General features: G+C 38.4%; 1 protein-coding gene across 2 annotated transcripts in view; it reads left to right on the top strand.

The window, feature by feature from the left end:
• The first annotated feature begins 264 nt into the window (after positions 1-264).
• The window catches only part of POLQ (DNA polymerase theta), a 156,827-nt gene continuing 133,828 nt past the window's right edge, over positions 265-23,263 (top strand). Inside the window, exons 1-5 of one of the 2 annotated variants that reach the window (XM_079155258.1) lie at positions 265-547; positions 1,369-1,548; positions 3,190-3,320; positions 4,822-4,978; positions 7,287-7,395. In XM_079155258.1, coding sequence (XP_079011384.1) covers positions 391-547; positions 1,369-1,548; positions 3,190-3,320; positions 4,822-4,978; positions 7,287-7,395 — 734 coding nt within the window. In that variant the 5' untranslated portion in view covers positions 265-390. The remainder of the gene's footprint in view (positions 548-1,368; positions 1,549-3,189; positions 3,321-4,821; positions 4,979-7,286; positions 7,396-23,263) is intronic. The other variant, XM_079155257.1, reaches the window with a different exon arrangement.

Here is a 23,263-nt window from a genome sequence, read left to right as displayed (position 1 = left end):
AGCATAGCCGTCATTATTCAAAGCAAAAATGGACGAAAAGAGGATGAACAATTTTGGGCCAGTATGATTATAAACGCACAGTTTGCGCGCAGACTCGGTGTTTTCCTCCTTTACTCTTACTTCGAGCCCGGTTCTGTCACGTCAACCTTGCACTGAGGCAGGAAGCCGGAAGTCTCTGATTTTAAGGCCAGTCTCTCCTTCCCCATGGTTCTATGGTTCTCGGGTTACTCTCTCCACGGAAAACTCTATGGTTCCGGGTAGGGCTGGGAGGTCTGAGTTTGAAGACCGTGGCGGGAAGATGGTCGCCACACCTGTCACCAGATCCGAGTTCTCCCATTTGATACGACATTGGGACGATGCCTTGTCCTGAACAACCAAGAAAACTCTGCAATGAATCTTCCGCATCGGAGTGGAAAACGGCGGCGATCAGACTCAGACTCATTCTCGGGAAGCGGCGGCGACAGCGGTGTCAACCCGCAGCTCCTCTCTGGGCCGGTGCTGAGTCCACCCCCGGGCCTGGGACGCAGCCTGAAGGCCGCAGGTGCAGGTACTCCTCTGCACCCTGGGGGCCGCGGGCGAGGTGGCTAGTTCCACCAGACAGCGCGCCGGCCGGTGTCCTCACTGCGCGAAGCTTGCTTGTTGGCACAACCCACTGGAATTCAGCTCCCCTGTTTGTGCCTCGGGCCTGGTGCGGCGGGTCACTTTCTGTTCAGACATAGGCGTGCTTTCACTGACCGCGCGGTACTAATATTCAAGTGGCTTCAGGGTCTTTCCCTCATTGCAGAACGGTCTCCTGGTAGGCCGTTTAAACCCCTTCACCTGAAGGAGGATTTGCTCCTAGACGTGCTCACTTCTCACAGATCTTGTACCATCCTGTCGCGTCTGGGGTATGGCGCGGGCAGTTTGGAGTCCGGGGAAGGCTGGAAGGGATTTGTAGAGTGTTCTCAGATTGGGTTGGGTGCCCGGCCAACGTTAACCCAATTCTTCATCGTTGGTTGTGCAGCCGTTATAATATTAACACTTAATAGAAACTTCTTTAACTTAGCTTTGTAATGCTTACGTATCGCTGGCGAGGAGCACCAGTAATTCCAACTCGCCTTATCCATTGTACCTAACACAATTTTTTGTTTAGGGCTTTTAAGAAAAAAAATTTAAAAAATTATAGCCAGTAAATAACGAATAACAGCTTACTCTTACCTTTCTTTACATGACCAATTTCTCATAAGCTTCTTGAAGTCAGGATGTGCTTTAAATGGCTTCATTCCAACACACAGGAATTCTAGCATTCGTGGAGGACTAATTGCTAAGGTTATATTTTAGAAGTAAATTAAACTATTGATTTTTTTTTTTTTTTTTTTTTCCTGAAAGGGGTATGCAAGCAAACAGTTCCTGCTGACCAAATTGATAAGCTGCTATTGGCAAATTGGGGACTTCCTAAAGCAGTTCTGGAGAAATATCACAGTTTTGGTGTAAAAAAAATGTTTGAATGGCAGGCAGAGTGCCTTTTGCTTGGACAAGTCTTGGAAGGAAATAATTTAGTTTATTCAGGTATTCAAATTTATGTACATTAATTCTCTATTTTTAAGATGGGAGATGTAAATCTGCTCTTCCCTCCTTTGATCTCAGTTGCTTTTCAGAGTGTGGGTATTATATGTTTGTATATTGACTTGTTTGTATACAGTTATATGTACTAAACTCTAATGTGTTTTGTAGAAAATATACAGGGGTTTTGAAGGGCAACTTTGACTTGTACAATTTTTAACTTGTGCTTACTACTCTTACTTTAGAATTTAATCATATGGTAAGATGTAATTCCTTGTGTCAGTTTTCTCTGAAATTGTGAATCCCCCAGATTTTTCATTATGGCTACAAAACAAAATAAGATAATTAATTTATTAGTCGACATAAGTTCAGGCTGAGCAGTTGGACTGGGTTGGGTTTAAAAACTGTTATCACTTACTGACTGTATAACTTTGCAACTTGCTTAGAGGTGGGGTGGAAGGAGATACTTGGTAGTACTTAGGAAGCATTAAGTTATTTCATATGTATCAGAGTGTAAAATAGTTTTTGGGACATAGAAAGTACTCCTAAATGCTGACTAGTGGTAGAATGGCCTATTCACTTCAGTTGCTTAAACCAAAACTTGCATATCATTTGTAATGCTGTTCACCAATTTACACAATTAATCACAAAGCCCTGTGTCTCTTATCTTAAATATCTCTTGATTCTGACTACTTTTGATTACTGTGTTCTTAACTCCATTGCCTGGTACAACTCCTTGTCTTTTTTCTAGGTAATGATATAATCTTCTAATGAGTTTAACTTTTTCCTCTGTTCTTGCCCCACTCTTTCAGCCAAAGAGAGCTTTATAAAATACAAATATGATCTTGTTACTTCCTTACAAAGAACTCATCTGTCATTCTGCATTGCTTTCAGGATAGTTTAATCTCTTTACATGGTGGGATTATAAAACTGTCATGTGACGCTTTCATATCTTTTTTTTTTTTTTTTTTTAACTCCCCTGGATTACTTCATATTCCAGGCTTACTAAATGGCTCACTGCCTCCTGAGCATGCCAGGCTTTCTTCCAGGCCTTTGCACATGCTGTTTATTATGCTTGCCATTCTTTTCCTCTTTCCTTCTCATAAGTTCTGTTTCCTTTCCTTAAGCTTCCTTGTAGTTCCTTCTTCCTTATCTTTTATCTCCTATCACAGGTTAAAAGTGTTCATTTTCTTCCTCAAGCAGGGCTTTTAAAACATTTAATATTTAAAGTTTAGGTATAAGCTAGGTACTTGCTAATATTCATCATTTATTGCTGATCTAAAGCTTTTTTACTCTCTATTTTTAGTGTGAGACTATTTAGAAAGCTGGTTTAAAGTTAGGGATTTTCAGAGTGTAAGAGTTTCAAATACTAGGGCTGGGGTTGTGGCTCAGTGGTAGAGTGCTTGCCTAGCATGCGTGAGGCCCTGGGTTTGATCCTCAGCACCACATAAAAATAAAATAAGGGCATTGTGCCCACCTACAACTAAAACAAAATATTAAAAAAAAATAAGAGTTTCGTACTAGATGAGACTTTCTTGATACTGTTATCTTTGGCTCTGTAGTATTAGATGGGGCTTAAAACACTAAAGTGGTGTACAAAATATTACTTATTTTTTGTCATGACTTTGTGGGATAATCATGTTTTAGCTCCTACAAGTGCGGGGAAGACTCTTGTTGCAGAATTGCTTATTTTGAAACGAGTTTTGGAAATGCGAAAGAAAGCTTTGTTTATTCTTCCCTTTGTTTCTGTGGCTAAAGAGAAGAAATACTATCTCCAGGTAATGTTCTTGTACTAAGTTTGAAGTAGCAAAGACCCATTATTGGCAACCTTGGTTTATTGATTTGAAATTGAATTATACAAGCAAATGAAAAATAGTCTCTTGTTGCATCCTATCTATATTTAAATGTTTACGATTAAAGCATTAAAAACTAACAGAGGGAAACTTTTGAAAAAATTATTATTGCATAAGACAGAGCCATTGTGAAAAATTTGAAAATGTTTTCTTAGGAAGTAAACAATACTTCAACTGGCCTATAACCATGCAAATTAAGAATCACGGTTATAACTAAATGGTAGAACTAGACTGAAGTGTAGAAAGGAGTGAGTGTTTAAGGACGCATATCCCATCCTGATTGAGGGTCACTAGGAACATTAGGGGCTGAAGAACAAGATCCATTGGAACTTAGGTAAAACTTCAGGTCTGTGACCTGTTCCTCTATTCTGAAAAAATGAGTAGTAGTTCACATTGATATGATACTGTTTTTAAGACATTTTCACAAATACAGTGTTTGATAAAATAGATTAAACTTACTATTGTGATTTGCAGTGGAAAAAAATGTATTATTGGAATGGAAAGATCATTGTACTATTAGGACAAAAAAAATCTGGGTTTTAGTCCCAGTTTTGCTACTGTGTCTTCAGCCTAGACATACAGTCTGCTGGGCTTCAGTGGTTTTCATTTTGAAAATGAGGATGTTAACCCTTTGCAGTATTGGTTAACTCAATATATGCTCAGAGGAAATTTATTGAATGAACAGCTCTAAAGTTCTATGGTTCTATAAATCTTTTTAACAGTTATTTCAGAGGCCAAATAGCCAACAAAGCTGGTCCTACATGGTAACAACCTCTCAACTTAGACCCAAAGTAACAAAATGATGAAAGGATCCTTTTTATTGAGAAGGTATGTTAGTTAAAAGTTAAACTAAAAAAAAAAAAAAAAAAAAAAAAAAAAAAAAAATTAATATCATAGTCCCACTGAATTAAACTTTTAAAAACTTTTCTTCCATTACATTAAAAAACTGGTCTTTAGTAGAATAATAAGACTATATTCCTTGTAAAGTATAAATTTATTCCTTAAAATGTTAAGTTAGTGTTAAAATTAGCTAGTTTGTTGCTATTTATTAAATTTATTAAATTAAAAATGCTTTAAAAATTATTATTGCATAAAACAGAAAGAACCATTGGTAAATTTTCTCCAGTTTTAATTTCTATAAATAACTCTTAGAACTTCCTAGGTTTTTAAATACTATCATTAAAATGATATACTTAATTTTATTTGACTTTGTCTTAATAGAAATTCCTGTACTAAGCTTTGCCAATTCTAAACTTAATATTTCTAGTATGTGATTCTAAAAAAGAACCAGGGTGTCCTGGCCAGAAGCAACTGAGAGTAATCTGATAAATGTCTTCAAATACTTAGGTCTATTTTCTGGGATAAAACCCATTTATAACTGATACATTTTTATTTTTTTCCACCTATATTGTTTTACTCAATTCAGAGTCTGTTTCAGGAAGTAGGAATAAAAGTAGATGGGTACATGGGCAGTACCTCTCCATCAGGGCATTTCTCTTCCTTGGATATTGCTGTCTGCACAATTGAGAGAGCCAATGGTCTCATCAATCGCCTCATAGAGGAGAATAAGATGGATCTATTAGGTAAGACAATACAAACAAGCTTTTTTTGGCAGCACTAGGGATTGCACTCAGGAATGCTAAACCACTGAGCTACATCCCCTTTTATTTTTTGAGATAAGATCTCACTAAGTTGCCCAGGCTGGCCTTGAACTTGTGGACCTGCTACCTCAACCTCCCAATTTGCTGGAATTACAGGTGTGCACTATCATGCTATGTGACATATTAGAAAATTAAACAAATACTTTTGTTGCTATTTTTGATGAAACGAAGGGGAGCTGTTGTGATTTCTGTATGTCCCATGTTGTTGTTCCATTATCTGTCATCTACTTCGGAGGCAAGAATTGGCCTCTGTAATATTAGAAACTGACTCTGTAAAAAAGTACAAGTTTTGTGTCCTGCTGTTATTGACTCAACTAACTTGCATTTTTGTACTTTTTGTACTTTAGAAATCAGAGAGCCTCAGTCTTTTCTCATTGCTTCTTTCTTGTCTAAACTTTACCAGGAAGAGAAAGAAGCATTTGAGATTGGATCTGCCATCTCCACAATTTGTGTATATGTGTATAAGTTATTATATTTTGGTGCTATGATATCTTGATTAGGCCTAGACCCAGAGGCTACCATTCAACAAGGCAATGATAGGAAACCACAGAAACTGCATTTGAGTTTGGGACCCTGGAGAGTTTTCTACCTTATTTATTTATTTATTTTTAACTACTAAGAAAGGCCCTTTAAGATATGGCCACTAAAATAAAATGGTTATAGTGGTAGCAAAAGCAGCAAGAATTTCAGCTACTCATGAGCACCTGGTAAATTTGAAAACATGGTTGGATGTTTTCTCTCATATGCAGAAGCTAGAGAGAAATAACAAATTAAAGCAGGGGATCTCATGAAAATAAAAGGGAGGAGAGTAGAGTAAAGGAAGGGTTTCAAGGGGTAGGAATAGGAGTGGGAGGGGGGAGGAACTGTGAAAAGACATTGACTAAATTATGCTGTGTGTATGTATGAATATATCACATTGAATTCCACTTTTATGTGCAGCTATATTGCACCAATTTAACAAAAGATTGAAGGAAGAACAGTAGGAAAAGGGGGTTGGGGAGGGGGGAGGGAAGGAGATGGGGAAGTACTGGGGATTTATATAGAGCAAATCATGTTATATGCATTTTTGAGTATGTCAGAATGAACCCTCCTATTATACATAATTATAATGTACTCATAAAAAGTATGTTTATAACAGCAGTGCAATTCTTCACAATATAATAAATAAAATATTCAAAAATACCATAGTAATGTTGAGGTAGACTTCAAATATCTTAAGGATTCTAATAATCTTATTAAATGTTATTTCCAATGTGTCTAGTGCCATGCTTGACACAAAAGGTAGACTAAACATTTTTGGATGATGAATAAATTCTGAAATAACTCATCAAATAGTAAGATTTGAGAATAGCTTACTGCTGAGGAAAAAGAGCATCATGTTTTATTAGGAAGTTATCTGAAGATCCTGATTTTGGTGTGGAGAATCCATTTCGGGGATACTAGTGCATGTGAAGCATTGACATTATAAAAATGTTTAAGGGAAGAAGGCATTGGTTGACACTAAATTTTCAGTAATTCTTGAGCATTATTTCAAGTATATAGACTGGTTCAATTCAAAATGTTCCTTAAATCATCTCTTTCTTTTCGACCTGATTCTGTTTTTTCTATATAGCTTTCTAATGTAATATGGTTGTTTCCTCCTAAAACAAGTTGACTGCATGCTGGGCGCAGTGGTGCATGCCTGTAATCCTAACAGCTGGGGAGTATGAGGCAGGAGGATTGCGAGTTGAAAGCCAGCCTCAGCCAAAGGGAGGCATGAGGCAAGTCAGTGAGGTCCTGTCCCTAAGTAAAGTACAAATAGGCCTGAGGATGTGGCTCAGTGGGTGAGTGCCCTGAATTCAATCTCCAGTACCTCCCCACCAAAAAAAAAAAAAAATAAAAAAATAAAGTTGACACACTGTATAACTGATATACATGTGTTTGGTGTATCATTGCACATGTATTTCTGTAAGGTTACCAATTTAGAAGTGTGTAAGTAACAGGCAGTTTTCCTTGGGTTTGATTAGACCTTAGTAAGCTAATCATTGATTTCAGCTTCAGAATACATCCATGAAAAGAATTGCCCATTATGTGGAATCTGGTTTTTTTTTTGATTTATGGTTTAAAATCTGCATCACTTGTAATAAATAATGGTTAATGCTTACTATATGATATAAGATATTGAATCTCCTAAAATTTTTCATAGAATTGTGAAATTCTGTAAAACATGATGTCTGGAAAATCTTTTTAGGAATGGTGGTTGTGGATGAGTTACATATGTTGGGAGACTCTCACCGAGGGTATCTGCTGGAACTTTTGCTGACCAAGATTTGCTACCTTACTCAGAAATCAGCATCTAGGTGAGTAGCTGAGATAAATGAATTCCTGAAATTTCAAACAGTGCTGAAAAAGTGTCTGCAAAAGTAGGTGTTAAACTAAAAGAGTTTGGTACTTTTCTTAAGAACAAACTCGTGTATAGTAGTTGTTTTTGTTCTGAAATTAGTTCTTTTTTTTTTTTTAGTTTAGATTATTAAATTATTTTTATTTGTTCTCTTTTATTAAATTCGTTGAAGGTAAAGACTCTTCCTTATTTATCTTTGTATCTTTTTATCATCAAAATATTTAGAAAAGAATAAACTTTTGATAGATATTTTTAGTTAAACAAAATTAAGACTTATACATTCTATTTGTTTTCTTTTACTGTTTTTTATTTATTTATTTTATTATTTAAACAAATGGGATACATGTTGTTTCTCTATTTGTACATGGAGTCAAGGCATACCACTTGTGTAATCATAAATTTACATAGAGTAATGTTGTTGGATTCATTCTGTTATTTTTTTTTCTCTTCCCCCCACCCCTACCACCCCTCTTTTCCCTCTGTACAGTCCTTCCTTCCTCCATTCTTACCACCCGCCTTATGCCTAATCCTAAACCTAACCCTAACCCTAATGCTAACCCCTCCTACCCCTCATTATATGAGAAACTGATTTTAGATTACTTTGTAAACATTCTAAGATTTGACCACTTTATTCCAGTGTACACATTTTTACAATAGGTTTTTGAAAACCTAGTTTTTCTGTTTGTCAATTTTATATACATATAATTTAAGTAGGCAAGGCTTATTTTGTCAAATAGAGTTTCTTCAACTACTTCTTGGTGGCAACTACTTTCAACTCTTCTAGGTTTTTGTTTTTGTATTACAATACTATCTCTAAATGGTGCTACTTGAGGGTTGTTTTTTTTTTTTTTTTTTATATTGACTTCTTACTATGGAACATGAAGATTGGGTTCTCTTATTTTCTCTGCTCAACAATACCCAATCGTCTCCTCTATCTCCTGCAGTTTCTCTTTCTCCTTTCATCCTCTTGGTACTCTTTTTTTTTTTTTTTTTTTTTTTTATTGTAAACAAATGGGATACATGTTGTTTCTCTGTTTGTACATGGCGTAAAGGCATACCATTTGTGTAATCATAAATTTACATAGAGTAATGTTGTTTGATTCATTCTGTTATTTTTTCCCTTCCCCCCACCCCTCCCACCCCTCTTTTCCCTCTATAAAGTGCTTCCTTCCTCCATACTTGCCCCCCTCCCTAACCCTAACTCTAACCCTAACACTAACCCTTCCCTCCCCCCATTATGTGTCATCATCCACTTATTAGCGATATCATTCTTCCTTTGGCTTTTTGAGATTGGCTTATCTCACTTAGCATGATATTCTCCAATTTCATCCATTTGCCTGCAAATGCCATAATTTTATCATTTTTTATGGCTGAGTAATATTCCATTGTATATGTATACCACAGCTTCTTTATCCACTCATCAATTGAAGGGCATCTAGGTTGGTTCCACAGTCTGGCTATTGTGAATTGAGCAGCTATGAACATTGATGTGGCTGTATCTCTGTAGTATGCTGATTTTAAGTTCTTTGGGTATAGGCCAAGGAGTGGGATAGCTGGGTCAAATGGAGGGTCCATTCCAAGTTTTCTAAGGAATCTCCACACTGCTTTCCAGAGTGGCTGCACTAATTTGCAGTCCCACCAGCAATGTGTGAGTGTTCCTTTCTCCCCACATCCTCACCAACACCTGTTGTTGCTCGTATTCTTGATAATCGCCATTCTAATTGGGGTGAGATGGAATCTTAGGGTGGTTTTGATTTGCATTTCTCTTATTACTAGAGATGTTGAACATTTTTTCATTTATCTGTTGATTGCTTGTAGATCTTCTTCTGTGAAGTGTCTGTTCATTTCCTTAGCCCATTTGTCGACTGGATTATTTGAATTCTTGGAGTAGAGTTTTTTGAGTTCTTTATAGATTCTTGAGATAAGTGCTCTATCTGAAGTATGAGTGGCAAAGATATTCTCCCACTCTGTAGGCTCTTCCTTCGCATTGCTGATAGTTTCCTTTGCTGAGAGAAAGCTTTTTAGTTTGAATCTATCCCAGTTATTGATTCTTGCTTTTATTTCTTGTGCTATGGGAGTCCTGTTAAGGAAGTCTGGTCCTAAGCCGACATGTTGAAGATCTGGACCTACTTTTTCTTCTATAAGATGAAGGGTCTCTGGTCTGATTCCAAGGTCCTTAATCCATTTTGAGTTGAGTTTTGTGCAGGGTGAGAGATATGGGTTTAGTTTCATTCTGTTGCATATGGATTTCCAATTCTCCCAGCACCATTTGTTGAAGAGGCTATCTTTTCTCCATTGCATATTTTGGCCCCTTTGTCTAGTATGAGAAAATTGTATTTAGTTGGGTTTGTGTCCGTGTCCTCTATTCTGTACCATTGATCTACCTTTCTATTTTGGTACCAATACCATGCCGTTTCTGTTACTATTGCTTTGTAGTAGAGTTGAGGATCTGGTATTGCAATACCCCCTGTTTCACTCTTCCTGCTAAGGATTACTTTAGCTATTCTGGGTTTCTTATTCTTCCAGATGAATTTCATAATTGCTTGCTCTATTTCTGTAAGGTACGTCATTGGGATTTTAATTGGAATTGCATTGAATTTGTATAGCACTTTAGTAGTATGGCCATTTTGACAATATTAATTCTTCCTATTCAAGAACATGGAAGATCTTTCCATCTTCTAAGGTGTTCTTTAATTTCTTTCTTTAGTGTTGTATAGTTCTCATTGTAGAGGTCTTTCACCTCTTTTGTGAGATTGATTCCCAAGTATTTTATTTTTTTCAAGGCTATTGTGAATGGGGTAGTTTTCCTAATTTCTCTTTCTGAAGATTCATCACTTATGTATAAAAATGCATTGGATTTATGAGCATTGATCTTGTAACCTGCTACTTTACTGAATTCACTTATGAGTTCTAAGAGTTTTCTGGTGGAATTTCCAGGTTCCTCTAAATATATAATCATGTCATCAGCGAACAGGGAGAGTTTGAGTTCTTCTTTTCCAATTTGTTTCCCTTTAATTTCTTTGGTTTGTCTAATTGCTCTGGCTAGAGTCTCAAGAACGATGTTGAATAGAAGTGGTGAAAGAAGGCATCCCTGCCTTGTTCCAGTTTTTAGGGGGAATGCTTTCAGTTTTTCACCATTTAGAATGATATTAGCCATGGGCTTAGCATAAATGGCCTTTACAATGTTAAGGAATGTTCCCACTCTCCCTATTTTTTCTAGTGTTTTGAGCATGAAGGGGTGCTGTATTTTATCAAATGCTTTTTCTGCATCTATTGAAATCATCATGTGATTCTTGACTTTAAGTCTATTGATATGGTGAATGACATTTATTGATTTCCGGATGTTGAACCAACCTTGCATCCCTAGGATGAAACCCACTTGATCATGGTGCACTATCTTTTTAATATGTTTTTGTATGCGATTTGCTAAAATTTTGTTGAGAATTTTTGCGTCGATGTTCATTGAGGATATTGTTCTGAAATTTTCTTTCCTTGATGAATCTCTGTCTGGTTTAGGTATCAGTGTGATATTGGCTTCATAGAATGAGTTTGGGAGGGTTCCCTCCTCTCCTATTTTATGGAATACTTTGAGAAGTATTGGAATGAGCTGTTCTTTAAAGGTTTTGTAGAACTCGGCTAAGAACCCATCTGGTCCCGGACTTTTCTTTGTTGGTAGGCTTTTGATGACTTCTTCTATTTCAGTACTTGAAATTGGTCTATTTAAATTGTGTATGTCCTCCTCGTTCAGTTTAGGCAATTCATATGTCTCTAGAAACCTGTTGATGTCTTCGAGGTTTTCTGTTTTGTTGGAGTATAGATTTTCAAAATAGCTTCTAATTATGTTTTCTATTTCAATCCTGTCTGTTGTGATATTTCCTTGTTCATTCCGAATTTTAGTGATTTGGGTTTTCTCTCGTCTTCTCTTTGTTAGTGTGGCTAAAGGTTTATCAATTTTGTTTATGTTTTCGAAGAACCAACTATTTATTTTGGCAATTTTTTGTATTGTTTCTTTTGTTTCAATTTCATTGATTTCAGCTCTGAGTTTAACTATTTCCTGTCTTCTACTACTTTTGGTGCTGATCTGTTCTTCTTTTTCTAGGGCTTTGAGCTGTAGCGTTAGGTTGTTTATTTGTTGAGTTTTACTTCTTTTCTTAAATGCGCTCCATGAAATAAATTTCCCTCTAAGTACTGCTTTCATAGTGTCCCAGAGATTTTGATATGATGTTTCTTTGTTCTCATTTACCTCTAAGAATTTTTTAATTTCCTTCCTAATGTCTTCTGTTATCCATTCATCATATAATAGCATATTGTTTAATCTCCAGATGTTGGAATAGTTTCTGTGTTTTACTCTTTCATTTATTTCTAACTTCAATCCATTATGATCTGATAGAATACATGGTAGTGTCTCTATCTTCTTATATTTGGTAACATTAGCTTTGTGGCATAAAAATGGTCTATTTTAGAGAGGGATCCATGTGCTGCTGAGAAGAAAGTGTATTCACTCTTAGTTGGATGGTATATTCTATAAATGTCCGTTAAGTCTGAATTATCGATTGTGTTATTGACATCTATGGTTTCTTTGTTCAATTTTTGTCTGGAAGATCTGTCCAGTGGTGAGAGAGGCGTGTTAAAATCACCTAGTATTATTGTGTTATGGTCTATTTGGTTTCTGAAATTGAGAAGGATTTGTTTGACATACATGGATGAGCCACTGTTTGGGGCATAGATGTTTATGATTGTTATATCTTGCTGTTTTATGCTTCCCTTAAGCAGTATGAAATGTCCTTCTTTATCCCTTCTGAAAAACTTTGGCTTGAAGTCCACATTATCTGAAATGAGGATGGATACTCCAGCTTTTTTGCTGAGTCCATGTGCATGGTATGTTTTTCCCCATCCTTTCACCTTTAGTCTATGGGTATCTTTTTCTATGAGATGAGTCTCTTGCAGGCAACATATTGTTGGATCTTTCTTTTTAATCCAATCTGCCAGTCTCTGTCTTTTGATTGATGAATTCAGGCCATTAACATTCAGGGTTATTATTGAGATATGATTTGGTTTCCCGGTCATTTGGTTCATTTTTTAAATTTTATTTATTTATTTGTTTGACACAACTTGGCTCCTCCTTTATTTGACAATTCCTTTAGGATAATTCCTCCCTTTGCTGATTTGCTTCCTTGTTTTTCATCTCTTCCTCATGGAATATTTTGCTGAGAATGTTCTGTAATGCTGGCTTTCTTTTTGTAAATTCTTTTAGCTTTTGTTTATCATGGAAGGATTTTATTTCATCGTCAAATTTGAAGGTAAGTTTTGCTGGGTATAAGATTCTTGGTTGGCATCCATTTTCTTTCAGGGCTTGAAAAATGTTGTTCCAGGCCCTTCTAGCTTTTAGGGTCTGGATTGAAAAATCTGCTGATATCCGTATTGGTTTCCCCCGAATGTAATTTGGTTCCTTTCTCTCACAGCCTTTAAAAGTCTCTCTTTATTTTGTATGTTAGGCATTTTCATTATAATGTGCCTTGGAGTGGATCTCTTGTAATTTTGTGTATTTGGAGTCCTATAAGCCTCTTGAACTTCATTTTCCATTTCATTCTTCAGATTTGGGAAATTTTCTGATATTATTTCATTGAATAGATTTTTCATTCCTTTGGTTTGTTTCTCTAAGCCTTCCTCAATCCCAATAATTCTTAAATTTGGCCTTTTCATGATATCCCATAGTTCTTGTAGATTCTGTTCATGATTTCTTACCATCTTCTCTGTTCAACTTTGTTTTCAAGGTTAAATATTTTGTCTTCAATGTCTGAGGTTCTGTCTTCCCGGTGTTCTTTCCTACTGGATATGCTTACTATGGAGTTCTTAATTTGGTTTATTGTTTCCTTCATGTCAAGGATTTCTGTTTGGTTTTTTGTCAATATCTCTAACTCTTTATTGGAAAGATCTTTTGCTTCCTGTATTTGCTCTTTTAACTGTCGATTGGTGCGATCATTCAATGCCTGCATTTGCTCTTTCACCTCATCGTTTGCTTCCCTGATCATTTTAATTATGTAGAATCTGAACTCCTTTTCTGTCATTTCTTCTGCCATGCTGTCATTGGGTTTTATTGATGTAACATCTCGATTTGTTTGCAGCATTTTCTTTCCTTGTTTTCTCATATTGTTCAGGTATCACTGGACCACTGAGATATTGCAGATTTCCTTTATTGACTTACAATGTCCCTGAAGATTTCTATATATATCCCCCCTTAGTCTTCAGTAGGCTGAAGTCTTGGAGGAAGTTGATAATGCGGTGCTCCACAAGGAATCTGCCTCTCTAGGAGTGGTGGCCTTCAGGTGGGTATATTCCCTGTAGTGGGCAGAGGTGCCTCCACTTGTTAACCAATGGTCATCCAAAGGGGAACTAGACTGCGGGCTGAGGCAAGGCCTGTTTGGGCCTGAGTCTCTGGTTTTACCGTCCTTGTGGAGAAACCTCACCTGGCAGGGAAGACTCACCCGGTGGGGAGGTCTCACTGGTCAGTTCCCTCCTAGAGGTTCCCCTCAATTTACAGGTACTTCCTGGGCTGGGCTGCCTTCCTCTGCAAAGTTCCTAGGGGCCCGGCCCTACCTCCTGGGCCTGGGAGCCTCACCCTTCGCAGATGAATCTCCTTAGGCTGCCCCTCCTCAGAGAATCTGCCCGCAGTCCTGGAACCTTCGCTCCACCCCTAAGCCTGTCTCTGTGCGGCTCTTCCACCAAGAAGCCTCCTGGATCCTAGGACCCTGCTGTGCGCCTAATCGCCGGGCTATGTGTCCCCTCCTCTGAGCAGCCACCTGGGGCCCTGTACAATCGCTCTGCGTCCCAGAGACCCGCCGCACGCCTCTTCCTCCAGACGGCTGCCCCGTATTCCGGTGCGGTCACTAGGAGTCCAAGCAACTCACTGCGCGCCTCCTTCTCCCACCAACTACCCGTAGCCCTGGGCAATCACTCCAAGTCGAAGTGACCCTCCCCGTTCCTCCTCCTCCTCCAGGTAACCCCCCCGGGTGTTCAGGAGCAGTCACTCTGAGTGGCTCTGAATCCACGTGACCCGCTGCACGCATCCTCTGGGCAACCGCCCAGAGCTCTGGTGCGGCCACTCGAGACCAAGCGACCCACCACGCTCCTCTTCCAGGCAGCCTCCCTGTGTTCAGGAGCAGTCGCTTTAAGTCCAAACAATTCACCACTCGCCTTCTCCTCTGAGCAGCCGCCTGGAGCGCTAATGCAGTCACTGCGAGTTCAAACGAACCGCCGCGCTCCTCCTCCTCCTCCTACTCCTCAGGGCAGGCCCCGGTGTTCAGAAGTGGTCTGAGTCCAAACAGCTTGCCACGCAGCCCCTCCTCTGGCTACCCCCTGTAGGTCTGGTATAGCCACTCCGAATCCAAGCGGCCACGCTCCTCCTCCTCTTCGTCCTCAGGGCAGGCCCCGGGGTTCAGAAGCGTCGCTCTAAGTCCAAACAGCTCACCGCGCGGCTTCTCCTCAGGCAACTGCCAGCAGCTCTGGTACAGTCACTCCGAATCTGAGCGGCCACGTTCCTCCTCCTCCTCCTCAGAGCAGGCCCCGGTGTCCTGAGTCCACACAGCTCTCCTCGCCGCTCCTCCCCTGGGCAGCCACCAGAGCCCCAGTAGTTGCTTCGAGTCCCAGCGCTGTGCTGAGCGGCCTCCTCTCCGATGCTCCCAGTTGTCCGTGTTCACTGCTCCAGCGGGGGGAGGGGCGTCTCGCCGGCAGCTCTACTTCACAAAGTTCCCTGCGTTCCGGGACTACCGTCCCATCCTGGACGCCTCCCCAATGGGAGAGACTCACCCGGCTGCTTTGAGTTGGTCCCAAGTCTCTCAATTTCTCCTCTTTTGAATCCTGAGTCCTGGAGCAACATGAAATGCAGCCACCCTCTAGGCCGCCATCTTGAAACTCCCTCTTGGTACTCTTCAGATATAAGTATATCATAATTTTGCTTAGATCATTATTCGTTGTCATAGTAATAAGACTGACTGAATGCCATTATCCACTGAGCTCTTGTAAACTGTGATTACTTTTACTTTTCTAAAAATTATTTTTCTCTGAAGTTAATAAATGTCTTTATTTATTAGTGACTTCATTTCCTTAGGTGTTTGTTTGCTAATTGATCCTGAGCCTCTTGCTCAATTGTGTAAATCTCCATTATATTCCAGCACATCTGATATTCTACCAAAGTTGTCTTCTTGAAGGCTTTCCCCTAAAGCCGTCTGAGTTGTTCCATTTGGAAAGGTGGTTAGTCAGTACTTGTGCTGGGCTGCAGTCGTCTTGGGATCTCCTTCACCATAATCACTCATTTCTATTCCTTTTTTGCTTCAGACAGAGCCCCCTTTTTGGATTACATATCTTTCCCTTGATTATTTCCTTATTTTGGTGGAGGTGTCGTCTAGGAGGTACTACTTTATTTCTATGAACACATATTACGGCTATCCTTCTTTTTTGAGAATTTGTATGTTTGAAAATGTATTGCAGTTATTTTCATAAATTGTTCAGACATAAAAGTCAAGACTGGAAATATTTTTCCTTCAGAATTGTCATGGCTTTACTTTCTCATTTTATTGAGAAATCCAGTGCCATGCTGATCCTCCATTCTTTGTATAATTTTAAAAAATTCTGCATGGAGGTTTTAGGAGCTCCTCTCTCTCCCCATGTTTTGAAATTTCATACCAGTGTGTCTTCCTGGACACTAATGGGTTCTTTCCATTTTAGGGAGATTTAAGCACATTCTTTCTCAGTATGTGATTAAACAAGCAGATAACCTTCTATATCCCAAATCTTTAGGCATCTAGTGGTACGACTAATGAAATTAACAATTTTGACCTAATGGATACATACAGAACAATTAGCAAAAAAAAAAAAAAAAAAAATCAGAGTACATGTTCTTTTCAGTTTCACATGAAACATTTATAAAAAGATTTATCACATGCTAGGTCATAAAGCAAGTCTTAATATATTTCAATGGACTGAAAACACTTAAAATATATTCTCTGGCAACAGCCAAATGAAGTTAGAAATGAGGATAAGCAAAGTTGAAAATGCCTACATGTTTGGAAATTAAGTAATACATTTTAGACTCATTTGGGGTCAAAAAAGTAATAACAATAGAAATTAGAAAATAGTTTTTTATAAAATTTTAATTTATTTTTATTGTAAACAAATGGGATACATGTTGTTGCTGTTTGTACATGGAGTAACAGCATACCATTTGCATAATCATACATTTACATAGGGTAATGATGTTTGATTCATTCTGTTATTTTTTCCTTCCCCCCACCCCTCCCACCCCTCTTTTCCCTCTATACAGTCCCTCCTTCCTCCATTCTTGCCCTGCTCTCACCTGCTATTATGTGTCATCATCCGCTTATCAGCGAGATCATTCGTCCTTTGGTTTTTTGAGATTGGCTTATCTCACTTAGCATGATATTCTCCCATTTCATCCATTTGCCTGTAAATGCCATAATTTTATTATTCTTTTTATTTTAATTTATTTTTTTTGTAAACAAATGGGATACATGTTTTTTCTGTTTGTACATGGAGTAACAGCATACCATTTGCATATTCATATATTTACATAGAGTAATGATGTTTGATTCATTCTGTTTTGTTTTTCTCCCCCCCCACCCCTTCCACCTCTCTTTTCCCTCTATACAGTCCCTCCTTCCTCCATTCTTGTCCCCCTCCCAAACCCCATTATGTGTCATCATCTGCTTATCAGTGAGATCATTCGTCTTTTGGGTTTTTGAGATTGGCTTATCTCACTTAGCATGATGTTCTCCAATTTCATCCATTTGCCTACAAATGCCATAATTTTATTATTCTTAGAGCTGAGTAATATTCCATCGTATATATATACCACAGTCTCTTTATCCATTCATCAATTGAAGGACATCTAGGTTGGTTCCACAATCTGGCTATGGTGAATTGAGCATCTATGAACATTCATGTGGCTGTATCTCTGTAGTGTGCTGATTTTAAGTCCTTTGGGTATAGGCCGAGGAGTGGGCTAGCTGGGTCAAATGGTGGGTCCATTCCAAGTTTTCTAAGGAACGTCCACACTGCTTTCCAGAGTGGCTGCACTAATTTGCAACCCCACCAGCAATGTATGAGTGTACCTTTTTCCCCACATCCTCTCCAACACCTATTGTTGCTTGTATTCTTGATAATTGCCATTCTAATTGGGGTGAGATGGAATCTTAGTATAGTTTTGATTTGCATTTCTCTTATTACTAAAGATGGTGAACATTTTTTCATATGTTTGTTGATTGCTTGTAGATCTTCTGTGAAGCATCTGTTCACATTCTTAGCCTATTTGTTGATTGGGTTATTCTTGGTGTAGAGTTTTTTGAGTTCTTTATATATTCTGGAAATTAGTGCTCTATCTGAAGTATGAGTGGCAAAGATTTTCTCCCACTTTGTAGGCTCTCTCTTTGCATTGCTGATAGTTTCCTTTGCTGAGAGAAAGCTATTTAGTTTGAATCTATCCCAGTTATTGATTCTTACTTTTATTTCTTGTGCTATGGGAGTCCTGTTAAGGAAGTCTGATCCTAAGCTGACATGTTGAAGATTTGACCTACTTTTTCTTCTATAAAATGAAGGGTCTCTGGTCTGATTCCAAGGTCCTTGATCCATTGTGAATTGAGTTTTGTGCAGGGTGAGAGATAGGGGTTTACTTTCATTCTGTCGCATATGGATTTCCAGTTTTCCCAGCACCATTTGTTGAAGAGGCTATCTTTTACCCATTGCATATTTTTGGCCCCTTTGTCTAGTATGAGAAAATTGTATTTATTTGGGTTTGCTCTGGCTAGAGTTTCAAGGACAATGTTGAGTAGAAGTGGTGAAAGAGGACATCCCTGTCTTGTTTCCGTTTTTAAAGGGAATGGTTTCAGTTTTTCTCCATTGAGAATGATGTTGGCCATGGGCTTAGCATAGCCTTTATAATGTTCAGGTATGTTCCTACTACCTCTATTTTTTCTAGTGTTTTGAGCATGAAGGGGTGTTGTATTTTGTCGAAAGCTTTTTCTGTGTCAATTGAAATAACCATATGATTCTTCTCCTTAAGTCTATCGACATGATGGAATACGTTTATCGATTTACGGATGTTAAACCATCCTGGCATTCTAGGGATGAACCCCACTTGATTGTAGTGTACAATTTTCTTAATATGTTTTTGGATACGGTTTGCCACTATTTTGTTAAGGATCTTTGCATCTATATTCATCAAGGATATTGGTCTAAAATTTTCTTTCCTTGATGTGTCTTTGACTGGTTTGGGTATGAGGGTGATATTAGCTTCATAGAATGAGTTCGGTAAGGTACCCTCCTTTTCGATTTCCTGGAATACTTTGAGGAAGTATTGGAATGAGTTCTTCTTTGAAGGTCTTGTAGAAATCGGCTGAGAATCCGTCTGGTCCTGGGCTTTTCTTGGATGGTAGGTTTTTAATGGCTTGGTCTGTTTCATTGATTGCTATTGATCTGTTTAAATTGTGTATGTCCTCCTGGATCAATTTGGGAGGAGCATATGTCTCTAGAAATTTGTCAATGTCTTTGGTAGTTTCTATTTTGTTGGAATACAGATTTTCAAAGTAGCTTCTCATTACATTATGTATCTCAGTGGTGTCTGTCGTGATATTTCCTTTTGCATCACGAATTTTAGTAATTTGAGTTTTCTCTCTCCTCTTTGTTAGTGTGGCTAAGAGTTTGTCTATTTTGTTTACTTTCTCAAAGAACCAACTTTTTGTTTTGTCAATTTTTTGAATAGTTTCTTTTTTTTCAATTTCATTGATTTCAGCTCTGATTTTAATTATTTCCTGTCTTCTATTACTTTTGCTGTTATTCTGTTCTTCTTTTTCTAGGGCTTTGAGCTGTAATGTTAGGTCATTTAGTTGTTGACTTTTCATTCTTTTTTGGAATGCACTCCATGCAATGAATTTTCCTCTTAGTACCGCTTTCATAGTGTCCCAGAGATTTTGATATGTTATAGCATCATTCTCATTGACCTCTAACAATTTTTTTATCTCCTCCCTGATGTTTCCTGTTATCCATGTTTCATTCAATAGCATATTATTTAGTCTCCAGATGTTGGAGTAATTTGTTTTTTATTTTGTCATTGATTTCCACTCTCAGTCCATTATGATCTGATAGAACACAAGGCAGTATCTCTATTTTTGTGCATTTCCTAAGGGCGGCTTTGTGGCATAACATACGGTCTGTTTTCGAGAAGGTTCCATGTGCTGCTGAGAAGAAAGTGAATCCGCTCGTTGATGAATGGACTATTCTATATATGTCTATTAAGTCTAGGTTATTGATTGTGTTATTGAGTTCTATGCTTTCTTTGGTTGGTTTTTGTTTGGAAGATCTATCTAATGGTGACAGCGATGTGTTAAAGTCACCCAGAATTATTGTGTTGTGGTCTATGTGATTCCTGAAATTGAGAAGGATTTGTTTGATGTACAGGGATGCACCATTGTTTGGGGCATAAATATTTACTATCGTTATGTCTTCCTGACTTATGGTTCCCTTAAGCAGTATGAAATGTCCTTCTTTATCCCTTCTGACTAACTTTGGCTTGAAGTCCACTTTATCTGATATAAGGATGGAAACCCCTGCTCTTTTACTGATTCCATGTATGTGGTAGGTTTTTTCCCATCCTTTCACCTTTAGTTTGTGGATGTCTTTTTCTATGGGATGAGTCTTTTGCAGGCAGCATATTGTTGGGTCCTTCTTTTTAATCCATTCTGCCAGTCTGTGTCTTTTTATGGATGAGTTTAGGCCATTAACATTCAGGGTTATTATTGAGATATGATTTGTATTCCCAGTCATTTGGGCTTATTTTTGGTTTTTAATTTGGCTTGGTTTCTCCTTTGAGTGGTTTTTCTCTAAGGTAGTTCCTCCCTTTGCTGACCTACATTGTTGTTTTTCATTTCCTCCTCATGGAATATTTTGTTGAGAACATTCTGTGGCACAGGCTTTCTATTTGTAAATACTTTTAACTTTTGTTCATCATGGAAGGATTTTATTTCATCTTCAAATCTGAAGGTTAGTTTTGCTGGGTATAGGATTCTTTGTTGGCAACCATGTTCTTTCAGAGCTTGAAATATGTTGTTCCAGGCCCTTCTAGCTTTTAGAGTCTGGGTTGAGAAGTCGGCTGCTATCCATTACTGATTTCTCCCTCTATGTAATATGCTGCTTTTCTCTCGCGGCCTTCAAAATCCTATCTTTATTTTGAATGTTAGGCATTTTCATTATAATGTGCCTTGGTGTGGATCTGTTGTGATTCTGTGCATTTGGTGTTGTGTAAGCCTCTTGTATTTGATTTTCCATTTCATTCTTGAGGTTTGGGAAATTTTCTGATATTATTTCATTGAATAGGTTGTTCATTCCTTTGGTTTGTATCTCTGTGCCTTCCTCAATCCCAATAATTCTTAAATTTGGTCTTTTCATGATGTCTCATAGTTCTTGAGATTCTGTTCATGATTTCTCACCCTTTTCTCTGTTTGGGCAACTTTATTTTCACGATTAAATATTTTGTCTTCGTTGTCTGAGGTTCTGTCTTCCAAGTGGTCTAATCTGTTGGTGATGCTTTCCATTGAGTTTTTTATTTGGTTTATTATTTCATTCATTTCAAGGATTTCTGTTTGGTTGTTTTTGAGAATCTATATCTCTTTTTTGAAATGATCTTTTGCTTCCTGCAGTTGCTCTTTCAGCTCATTGGTATTATCATTCATTGCCTGCATTTGCTCTCTTATCTCATCCTTTGCTTCGCGAATCATCTTAATCATGTATAATCTGAAGTTGTTTTCTGACATGTCTTCTAACATACTGTCATTGGATTCTATTAATATAGAATCTAGATTTGTTTGGATCATTTTCTTCCCTTGTTTTTTCGTGTTGTTCATGTATCTTCCCCTCTAGAAGTGCAGATCTGGGGTATTGCAGATTTCCCCCTATAGGCTTATAGTGGCCCTTTTGGTTAGCAAAACCCTTTCTTTAAGGGGAGATCAATATTAGCAGTACCCAATTCAGACACTATGCAATCCTAGACCAAATAGCCCCTGTGAGGTCAAGAACAATATTGTCATAATAAACAGAATGAGTTCAAATATTATCTTCAGTAAAACAAACATATTTGCAATAAGGTCTGCAGTTTCTAATGGAGGACAAAGAGGATGCAGAGGGATGTGGAATGTGGCTGTTAATGGGATAAGAAAAGAATATATAGAAGTTCTAGATAATAGAAAGGGTAAGAGTGTAATCAAAAGAAATTGGATGTTAGCTTGCAAAAAAGGGAGAGAGAGACTCTGAGGGAACAGGTAATCAAAAGGAAACGAGAGCAAGAAAAGTAAAGAAATAAAAACTTAAAATTGTTCAATAAGGAGAAAAAAGAAAATCTACACTCTCACAGTCATATAGTATTCAAACCTCCCAGTCTTCCGTAGCCTGATGCATGAGACGTACCTGACAATGAGCTTCAAGCCTCCAGCAGGCGTCTCAGGATGTGATTTGCCCACCTAAAGATCAGAGCTACGGCTTCCAGGATTATCCAAGATGGGTGCTCTGGCTTCGAAATGTGTTGGCAAATGGGGAGCTGCAGCTCAGGGTGTGGATGTGGTCAGCTGGAGGTGTGGAGGCGGGGTGAGGTTGGTCAGGCAGGCGTCCTGGAGGTCGGGTGTGTTTGGTGTGGTTGTGGGATCCTGGAGGCCAGGTGCAATCAGTCGGTCTGGGGTCCCGGTGATAGGGTGCAGTCAGTTGGTCTGGGGTTCCTGGAAGCAGGGAGCAGTCAGTGGATGTGAGGGCCCCAGAGGCAGGGAGTGATCGGTTGGGCTGAGGGATCCTGGAGACAGGGCTCAGTCAGTCTGGCCAGGGGTCCTATGGGGCCTGGCTATGTTTCAAAATGGCAGCAGCCATGTGTAATCAAACCTGCAGGTACTGTAACAGTGAACTCCCAAGCAACAGCAGGCAGCTGGTGCTCCACTGGCGGTTGGCGATCAGTTTGCTGACTGTTGTCAGATGATTGGTAGGTGAACCTCGGGCATTGGGTGATGGATAGGTGTAAGACAGGGGCAATGGACAGGCGAGAGGCAGGCAAATGGTGGATGATAGGCGCCTGACAGTGAGCAATCTGCACTCAAAAAAGGCATTTATATGCCTCAGACCGCAGGTGATCACAGCAGACAAATGGGGTAAACAGCAGGATCGATAAGCAGCAAAAACTGCCTCACCAAAAAACAGATATCCTCTGCTTGAAACCGGAGTTACGGAGTGACAAGGAATGCAGCCTCCCTCTAGTCCGCCATCTTGGATCTCCCAGAAAATAGTTTTGAACTGGAAAAACATCTCAACAAAATTTATGAAATGTACCAAAAGTTGTTTTTAAAGGGAAATTGATAGTATGAAATGTTTATCTTATTGAAGAAGACTGAAAATGTTATTTAATTGTCCATTTCAAGAAACTTTGAAAAAGAATAATAAAATAATGGCACAGAAAGTAAAAGAAAATAAGTTATAAAATTAAAGGCAAAAATAAATGAAAAAGGAAAGTCACTATACAGAAAATTTAAAAGTTCTACAGATTAATAAGAAAGACATAAATAACCCAATATATCAGTAAAGAACTTGAACAGGCACTTGAAAGATAGTATCCAAATGGTCTGTATACATGAAATGTGCTCAATCCTATTAGGAATCAGAAAAATAGAAATTACTTTTTCATATTTACAACTCACTCTCCATAATGGCTAACATTAAAAAAATTGACAATACCAAGTGATGACAAGATTGTGGAACTAAGAGAATACACACACTTGGGTGAGTGT

The sequence above is a fragment of the Sciurus vulgaris genome (genome assembly GCF_902686455.1).
Source record: "Sciurus vulgaris genome assembly, chromosome: 10".
NCBI classification, from domain to species: Eukaryota; Metazoa; Chordata; class Mammalia; order Rodentia; family Sciuridae; genus Sciurus; species Sciurus vulgaris.
The sequence above is the reverse complement of the archived record's forward strand: the minus strand, read 5'-3'. Positions and strand labels throughout refer to the sequence as shown.